Raw genomic sequence first — 8,861 nt, forward strand, 5'->3', positions numbered from 1 at the left:
TCTAACATCATACATGTGGACTTCTGTAACAACTACTGGATATATAAGCTTAACTGTGCATTATCTTGATCAAGATTGGGTGTTGCAATAGAAGCTTCTGAATTTCTGTCCTCTTCCACCACCTCATACAGGTAAAGCACTTACTTTTATTTCTTTATCTTCAATATAAATTCATGTTAACTTTTCTCCTTTCTACTACCTCAAAACAGGTGAACACCTTTCTGCTAAGTTATTTGCTATGATAGAAGATTGGGGAATTGAAGACAAGGTATCCAACATCACCTTGGATAATGATGCAAATAACGGATCTTGTGCTGGAATTATGAAGAGTAGACTTGTTGCAAAGAAGATCTTGTTGAACGATGGAAAATTCTTTCATGTGCGTTGTTGTGCTCATATCTTAGCTCTTATTGTAAAAGAATGACTTAAGAAGATTGATCCAGCCGTGCTTAAGATAAGAGCGTCAGTGAAGTCCCTTAAAAAGTCCCAAGTAAGAAAACAAAAGTTCTTGGACATTGTTGATACTTTAGGAATGTCTGGAATAAAAAGGGGTATTCGTCAAGACGTAAAGACAAGGTGGGATTCCACTTCTATTCTGTTATAACTTATGAAGTTAGATAATTGTATTAATGCTTATTATATACTCACTGAATGTTTGTTTTATATAGGTGGAATTCAACTTATCTTATGTTAGATAGTTGTATCCTGTATAAGCCAGTTTTCTCTCATTTTAAGTTGGTAGATTCAGACTATGAAGACTATCCAATTGATGAAGAATGGGAACAAATTGAAGTAATCACAAAGTTTCTCAAGGTGTTTCATGATCTCACAAAGATATTTTCTGGTAGTAAGTATCCTACTTCCAATCTGTATTTTGAAAGAATTTGTCAAGTTCAGGTGTTACTAAAGAAAGGAAGTATAAATGATATTGAATTCATTAGGAACATGGTAAAAGAGATGCAAGCAAAATTTGATAGTTATTGGAAGGAGTTGAGTCCTATATTGGCTATGGAAGTTGTGTTAGATCCTAGATCGAAAATGAATTTTGTGAAATTTACTTACTCCAAGTTGTATCCTGAGGTGAGAGAATTAGAACGTGAAGTTAATAAAGTGCGTAGTAATATGACAGTACTTTTTAATGAGTATTACACCTTGTCAAGTTCAAGAGCTTCCAATAGTTGTGCAACTCAGAATTTGGGTATTCAAAATGGTGGGAATTCTGCTGCCGAAGAAGGGAGTGATTTTTTTCAGGTAATTTTAAAGCTTACTTAACTCTAATTCATGTTAGTGGTCCCCAGTTATATTGCGAAGATTTTAGTCTTTTGAATTATTGCTTTTCATCTTAAAAACCTTGTAGTAGAATACTGTTTGTCTTTTGAATTACTGTCAACTGTGGATGTAGTATGTGATGGTGTTAGCTTGTTTCTAAGACTTTTAAGACTCATATATTCATAGTTCACTCACTTCTAGGTTGTTTCATGCAGGAATATGTTGCAACACATGAACGTGGTGGTGATGTACTTACTGACTTGTCAGAGTTAGATGAATATCTTGGCGAGTCGTACAGGGGTTGTCTAAATTCACCACTCGACACCTAAACTATTGGAAGAACCATGAACATCGATTTCCGGTACTTTCAAGAATGGAAGGGGATATTTTGTCAATTCATATTTCAACTGTCGCTTCAGAATATGCATTTAGCATTGGAGGAAGGGTAATTGATCGATTTCGCAGTTCCTTATTACCTGAAAATGCTGAGGCGTTGATAACAACTCGTGATTGGGAATATGGAATTGGTAAGCAAATCAGTAATATTTTTTTTGTTGAATGTCTAAATCTTATATATAACATTGGTTGTTTTTATCCATGTAGGAAAAGAAGATATGGATGAGAACAATGGGATTATTGAAGAAGATGTATTAGGATTTGAACCTGATGCAGTGGAGGATGGGGCAGTGGAGGATGTGGAGGAAGTAAGTTCTTATGCGTATAATTAGTATGCGTACTTCTTCAATTTAAAGCGGGGTAATTATGCAAATTCCATGTTTTTGACTCGAATCTTTTCTTTTTTTGGTTTATTTTTTCTTGAAATTACAGATTCATATTGAATAGTTGGAGCAACTCAAAGATAGACATGGAATATGAAAAATTGAGAATGTTTTTTGGACAGACAGTTATTTATCACTTACCAGTGTCTCCAAATATTGCATAGAATGATAGAAAAGAGATTGGAGATGTTTTTTTTGGACAGTTAACACTTTTTTTGATTAATCACACAATATATATTTTGTGCAGGAAGTGGTTGTTAATATCTTTATTGTCGCACTTGGTGATACAAATTACAAACAATGGTATTGCTACAGTCTCGGAGGATTTTTTTTCTTTGTTGAAAATATCATCATGAACTGATGAAGTACTGTAACTAAAGTATTAAACTACTAATGACTAGTATTTGTGTTCCTTTAATCCTTTAAATGCAAAAGTAGTTTAGTTTTGCAATTTTGAGTTTTTGAATCGAAATATCAAATGAATTAGATGAAATGATGAATGTTAAATTAAGTACTTAGGTTGGGAAGGAGCTTTAGATGGCCTGAATGTGGTCGGAAATAGCCCAGAAATCGATTTCTGGCGAGTTGACTCAACAAAAACCAGCTAACCCGTGAGCTCTCGTGAACCCGCAAGCTTTACCCGGGACGGGCGCGGGTTGGAGAAATGACCACCCGTGAAGAATTTCAATCCGCAAGCTTAGACTTGTATTAACCCGTAACCCACGGATTGGTCACAAGCCAGCCCCGTCCCGCCCGTTTGCCAGCTCTAGATTGGACTTTGGTTATAATATTTTGCTCGAGTTCAAATACTTTGGCAACCCTGCCGTGCCGTGCCGCGCGACGATTTATCCAGTCCCATCTTAAACGCAGAAAGATTAGAACCTTATTAAAATATTTTGGTTCGAATTCACATAATCCTCTCACCTCTCTCGCTCGATAATGGAGTCTCTTCTGGCAGCCTATTCTTCTTCTTCAGACGACGAAGAACAACCACCCCGCCACCAACAACGAAATTCCTCATCCTACACATCACAATCTCAAAACCTAACAAGACCCACATCTTCAAATCTCTCAGAACCCCCAAAAACTTCATCCTTATTCTCATCTCTACCAAAACCCAAATCCTCATCGATCTCTTCTCTTCCACCACCTAAAAACTCATCAAAAATCCCTCAAAAACCCAAAAAAGTTGTTCAAGTTAAACTCCCATTAAACCCATCTTTACCTTTAGATGATGATTCTGATGATGAAGAGAAAAAACCTAAAAAGAAACCAGAAACTGAAACTACTTCTTCTTTGCAATCATTCTTTTCTAGTCTTCCTGCTCCTAAAAATTCTCTAGGGTTGGGTTCTGGTCAGTCTTTAGGTGGTGCTAGTGGTAGAAGATCGACTATTGATACAAGTGTAGGTCAATCTGAATCAGTTTCGAAGGTTGAGAAGAACGAAATTAGGGCTGAACAGAATGAGATCAGGGGGTTTGAACAGAACTATGGGGAGGTGAATTTGGTTAATGGGGCATCCAACTTAGTATCCGGGGATGATTCTAGTTCGAATTGGTATCAGAATAATGAGGGTTATGAAAATTATCAGAGTTATGGTAATTATGAGGGAAATTATGTGGGGAACAATGTGAATTCTGAAAGTAGTTATGGGCATTATGATGAAGCAGCTACAATGGCGCCAATGCCAATGCCAGTTGCTCCGGGGCAAGAGATACCGGATGTTTTTAGAAATATGGGACGGGGGAAGAGAGGGAGGAATGAGATGCCTGAGATAATTGAGGTGAAGCAGGATGATTTAACGAAGAATAGACCGAGGGAGGAACAAACTAAAACCACTGGGATCGCTTTTGGACCAGCTTATCAGGTATGTATCATCACAACCCTGATTTTTCACTTTAGTTGTTTTGTTAAGCTATATTGGGATTGAAATTTCAATGTTTCGGGCTATGTTGATTATCATTTTTTAGTCATTGTGTTAGATATGAGGTGAAAAAATAAAAATTATGAACTGGAATTATGATACTCCTTGTATCGAGTTAGTTATATGATGGAATAATTGGTGGGGAAAGAATTAAGTGTTGTGCTGTAGAGGGATGTTCTCTGGTAAATCAATGTAGTGTTTCAGTTTCGTTTAATATTTTTATGCATAATGGTGTAGTAGTGTGAAGCAAATTCTAGTTCAGGAAAATCACTACACATACAATTAGAGTTTAAGGTGTTACGAGTTGATGTTTTAATAGTTAAGGTTAGAGATGTACTTTGAGTCCAGGGGGTGAAGATTCGGGATAAAAGCGACCTTATTACTTTTGAACGATGTATATACTTCGTATTTAGTTCGCATTAGTGATACTAATGAAAACCGTGGTTCAGTAATGGAGAATATAGAAGATACTTGAGAAGCTAAAGGTAGGATATCTGTCAAGAATGGTTACTTTAAGGCGCCTATTGAAATCTCATTGTAGAAGCTCCAGATAGTCAATATTTGTCAACCATCTGAAATTTAGTGTAGTTGGAAACATGGGATTATTTTTCAGAATTTTGTGGTGGAGTGGTTACACTATTGAACCCTTCCATGCCCATGACAGACAATGTTTAGGCTCTCTACTTCCCAGTTTAACCTATATACAGCCTGATCATTTGGGGGTTTAACAACTGGCCCCATGTGCCACACACACTAAGGATTTTTCTTTGTGCAGAATAAAAAGGTTTCTGTGTGTCATCATCTGCTTAGGTATAACCTTCTGCCAACTGTATTTCCCTATGACTGGGTATGAATTTAGATGAAACCAATGTCCTTAGCAAAGTAAATATTGTTGTTCTGACTTTTAGCCCTATTTAAGTATGTTCTATTCTTTCTAGCTGGCGCACTGTTAGGAAGTTGCTTTTCTTAGCAATAGTATGACATAATCTTCTTCTTGTTTTCAACTTTTACTGATAAGACACAACCGCGATCCAAATACACAGTAATGTTTGAAGACTTTGTATTCTTATTTTTATTTTATTTTCTTTTTCTCATAACTGTTACCCGTAGAAAGATCATACTACCTCCGTTTCTGGAAAAGTGTTACTTTCACTTTTCCATTTTAGCCTAAAAATAGGCCAAATTGAAAAAGTGAAAGTAACACTTTTCCAGAAATGGAGGGAGTGTTATTTTATTTTCCAAATACTGATTGTGTCATATTATTACTCATATCATATATATTCGTTTTCATATATTTTTGCTATGAGTTAACTGAAGGGGTTCTGTTTTGCAGACTGTTTCAAGTAAGGGGAAGCCTTCTAAGCTGCACAAGAGGAAACATCAGATTGGGGCATTATACTTTGACATGAAACAGAATGAGATGGCCCTCTCAGAGCGACGTTCAAAGGGTTTTCTTACAAAAGCAGAAACACAGGCCAAATATGGTTGGTGAGTTTAGAATTGTGATGATAATCCCCACTGTAATGCTTTTAAATTACTAGGAGAAAAAGAAAAAAAAATTCAACCTTCACTTTTATTGCCTGTAACTGCTTTGTTAGAAAAAAAAATAGTTCTTGCTTGTAATAGCTTACAGTTTATAAGAGATTGATGTTTTTGTAACCCATGCTCTCAGTCTTCACCATATAATGGAATGGAGCTCTTATATTTGAATTCTTAGTTTCTCGAGATAACGAGGGAAAGGTTTTTTGTGTAAAAAAATGCAGATAACACAGCAGTCACACTATATATCTTGATCTAATTACCATTGTTCATGTACTTGGTGTTGATTCGAGAACTGAAAATTTAAGATCTGTGTCTCTGTTTTGAATACAAATAGTTTAGTTATTGCAATGATGTGTTCAGAAATATGTAAGATGATATGCACAGAGGATAGTGAATGTTAACTGAAGATCCCTTCATCATAATGATGTCTTATCACCGAAGCATAAACATCTTAAATAAAGGAAGAAAAGTATCTACACTAAAAACTCCCAATAATCTATCCTTACGTCTAAGTCAGTGAAAAGAATCACAACCAATTACCATATTCCAAACAATATGCAAATGCATAATCTTTCCATGCTTTGGTCTCCTTATTGCGTGTGAAATAGGATCTTTAGGAGTAAGTGTGGATCCTCTTCTGCTCCATTCCGGTAGAGCTTTATTTTCTTTAGTTTTATAGTCTTCTCCTAGACTAAACTCCTGTCTGCATTCATAATATCTCTCTGCATATTACTTAAGTCTGGGATTTTACAAGCTTTTCATCTTGTTCGAATTTGCATTCTTTCAAGTGGTCGGTCCCTAGGCAATGCCTGCAGAGGGTAGTCTTTTCAAATCTCTCACTCGCTAAACTCTACGACCCATCTAAAATCAAAACGACATCTTCTAGCTGCATTGATCGGATCTCAGACCCTCTGCTGCAACAAGCTTCGACAAAAATTCTCTCAGTTTGATCCCACGATCACCTGGCTGCACAATATTAATGCTACCCCAACTTGAGCAGTTATAAAATTTTGTATTTGAACTTCCTACACTTTGATTTTCCACTGTATTGGAACACCATTTCCCGGGTACTAATTTATTTGATGGGCGATTCAATATATATTTGTCGAGTTTCTGGAGCACAGGATTTACTTCCGTGAAGCTCCCTGCGAAGGCCAGCCCACTTTCTGAGATCGTCTTAAAATGTGATACATTGAGTTCATCTGGTTCTTGCCGTTCAGGGTTCATCATAGTATACCTCAGATTAATGTTTACAGTAGTGTTTTGAAACTCATCAGAGTTGCAGAGTACTGTGTGAAAGTAGGATTCAATAGGGGAAGCTGAATTAGCGAAATACATAAGCAGTGTTCTGGGTAGATTATCCCATCCATGCACACAATACTCCATGAAATCTCTTGTAAGAATCATCCATGGAGAGCCTGTTCATGCATACAGAAAAAAGAAGACCCATGTATGTCAAATTCAGAAATTTCTTTCTACCAACTCCCTGTAAATTAAAACTAGGAAATGCTTTACCCTCGAAGATCTTGAAAGCGTCCGGGGTTGCTCGAGTATCTGAACTGTCTGCAATTGGAGTGTTCTCTTGAAAAATGAGGTTCGGATCGGTTACAATTTGATTAACTTGCCGTCGGCTGCATTAGGAACAGTTTTATGAGGATTAGAAGTTTTGGCAAACACAGGAAATGAAACATTTTAAAGCGCATTAGTCCTTACTGCTTCCAGTTTGTGTTATTGCTGTAATGTATGAAGTTCAGGTCTTTGGGAATGAAAGTGAAAGCATGGAGAAGATCTGGCAACAAAATTTTTAGAACCCGGTTAACTTCTAGACAAGCCGATCGTAATCTTGACAAACAAAAATGAGGAATTACCGTGTTATTAACTTACCATCTGGAGTCATAATAGGATAATCGGAAGCACTTAATGCGATAAACCAGTCCCAATCATTATTAGCCTTCAAAAATATTGCAGCTGCATGAAGAACTGGAGCTACAGCCGAGGATCCCATTTTATTGACGGCGTAACTTCTACCGATAACATCGACATTTTGGAATGCTCTGAAAGTTCTTTCAGATTGAACCAAAGAGGCCAGGTATTCCCTCTCGTAATTCGACGAACCCGCATCCAGGTATAAAAGATATCTGTTTCGCGGATGATATATAGTTTTAAGCAATCTAAGAATCCTTTCCTTATCTCCATTGGAGCCAGAAATCAAATATGCAAAAACGGGCGGTAAACCGTCACCTTTCAACGGTGTTCTATTCACATAACCAAAATCCTCGGCTGCACCGGCAAACCCACGCCAGATACACGAATTCCAGAATGCTCCAAGCACGACCAAACTTCCTGTAATAATCAAAATTCCGAATGGAAACATTGTAATCCATGCTGATGAAACTCTTGCTGTCATCACCATTCTTCGGATAGGATTAGAGCTTCTAAACATTGACTCAACAAAGAAAAGTTCGAACTTTTTGTAATACCAAAAGAGAGAGGAACGGGAGGTGAGTGATGAAGGTAGTTGGTTAATTAGGTTGTTTGTTAAGCTAACAAAAAAGAGATAAAGTGATGCTAATTTGGAAGCTTATTGGAATACTTAGAAAACAAGAAATTACTGAATTATTGTTCAACATTATTAGTTTATTTGAATTTGCAGGCCATTAGAAAAAGACCCCATGAAAACACAAGTGCAGGTAAGACACGTCTCATGCAAGGACAATGGAATCCACATGATGAGAGGATTTTCTTGTTTGAATCACGTTATTGGGCAAACTTGTTGACCATCATAGACTCACATTAGTCAAGCTTATACTTTACAATTTTTTAGTTACTTTTTCTCATGAGATTTTACTTTTCAATTTATCAATTATTTCGTCTCTCCTGAAATTTTCGTAAGGGAAAGATAGGATAACATAGTTAGAATGATACGGTGACGCCATTTTTTTCTTAAAAATCTAAACAACATTAAAGTTAATTTTTTGACGACATATTTCTCTTACAAAGCTCTCCATGACTACTAAAAATGAGAGCATTTCGAAGTACGGAATTTCACCATCCACGGATTTTAATTTCAACGATTGATATACAAAATGGTAGATGGTGGTCTTGTACATCTCAGAATACACTCATTTTTGGTTGGAGCGTAAGTGATATAAGAAGAACATATCACCAAAATATTAGCTTCAAATTCATTGCCGTTTAAGTTTTACAATAAAAATGACATCAAAATGTCAAGGTAATGTTATTCTAACCATGTCATTGGATCCTGCCCCTGAAATTTTTTAAAAAAAGTTTCTGGAAGAGTCGATTTCAGTAAAATGCCTGGGATAGCTCTTGGACATTTTAATCAAT

The 8,861-nt window shown here is 36.5% G+C and overlaps 2 protein-coding genes across 2 annotated transcripts; one reads left to right on the forward strand and one right to left on the reverse strand.

The window, feature by feature from the left end:
• The first annotated feature begins 2,954 nt into the window (after positions 1-2,954).
• On the forward strand, positions 2,955-5,681 carry LOC113358660. The gene is made up of 2 exons (XM_026602276.1): positions 2,955-3,914; positions 5,305-5,681. Exons 1-2 carry the CDS (start codon positions 2,988-2,990, stop codon positions 5,461-5,463), a joined length of 1,086 nt encoding a protein of 361 aa, XP_026458061.1. The 5' UTR covers positions 2,955-2,987; the 3' UTR covers positions 5,464-5,681.
• A 112-nt stretch (positions 5,682-5,793) lies between these two features.
• Positions 5,794-8,021, reverse strand: LOC113358659 (beta-glucuronosyltransferase GlcAT14A-like). Its single transcript, XM_026602275.1, has 4 exons — positions 7,398-8,021; positions 7,227-7,302; positions 7,029-7,144; positions 5,794-6,931 (listed from the first exon to the last, which is right to left on the reverse strand). Exons 1-4 carry the CDS (start codon positions 7,954-7,956, stop codon positions 6,396-6,398), a joined length of 1,287 nt encoding a protein of 428 aa, XP_026458060.1. The 5' UTR covers positions 7,957-8,021; the 3' UTR covers positions 5,794-6,395.
• Between the last annotated feature and the right edge of the window lie 840 nt (positions 8,022-8,861).

The sequence above is a fragment of the Papaver somniferum genome, chromosome 3 (genome assembly GCF_003573695.1).
Source record: "Papaver somniferum cultivar HN1 chromosome 3, ASM357369v1, whole genome shotgun sequence".
Taxonomy (NCBI): domain Eukaryota; kingdom Viridiplantae; phylum Streptophyta; class Magnoliopsida; order Ranunculales; family Papaveraceae; genus Papaver; species Papaver somniferum.

Excerpts from the sequence above, each read along its gene's own strand:
- LOC113358659 (XM_026602275.1), bottom strand. The coding sequence starts at position 7,956 with ATGTTTAGAAGCTCTAATCCTATCCGAAGAATGGTGATGACAGCAAGA. Across the intron at positions 7,303-7,397 it reads TCCTATTATGACTCCAGATG|ATCTTCTCCATGCTTTCACT; the intron begins GTAAGTTAATAA and ends TTTTGTTGCCAG. Across the intron at positions 6,932-7,028 it reads CGCTTTCAAGATCTTCGAGG|GCTCTCCATGGATGATTCTT; the intron begins GTAAAGCATTTC and ends ATGCATGAACAG.
- LOC113358660 (XM_026602276.1), top strand. The coding sequence starts at position 2,988 with ATGGAGTCTCTTCTGGCAGCCTATTCTTCTTCTTCAGACGACGAAGAA. Across the intron at positions 3,915-5,304 it reads CTTTTGGACCAGCTTATCAG|ACTGTTTCAAGTAAGGGGAA; the intron begins GTATGTATCATC and ends TCTGTTTTGCAG.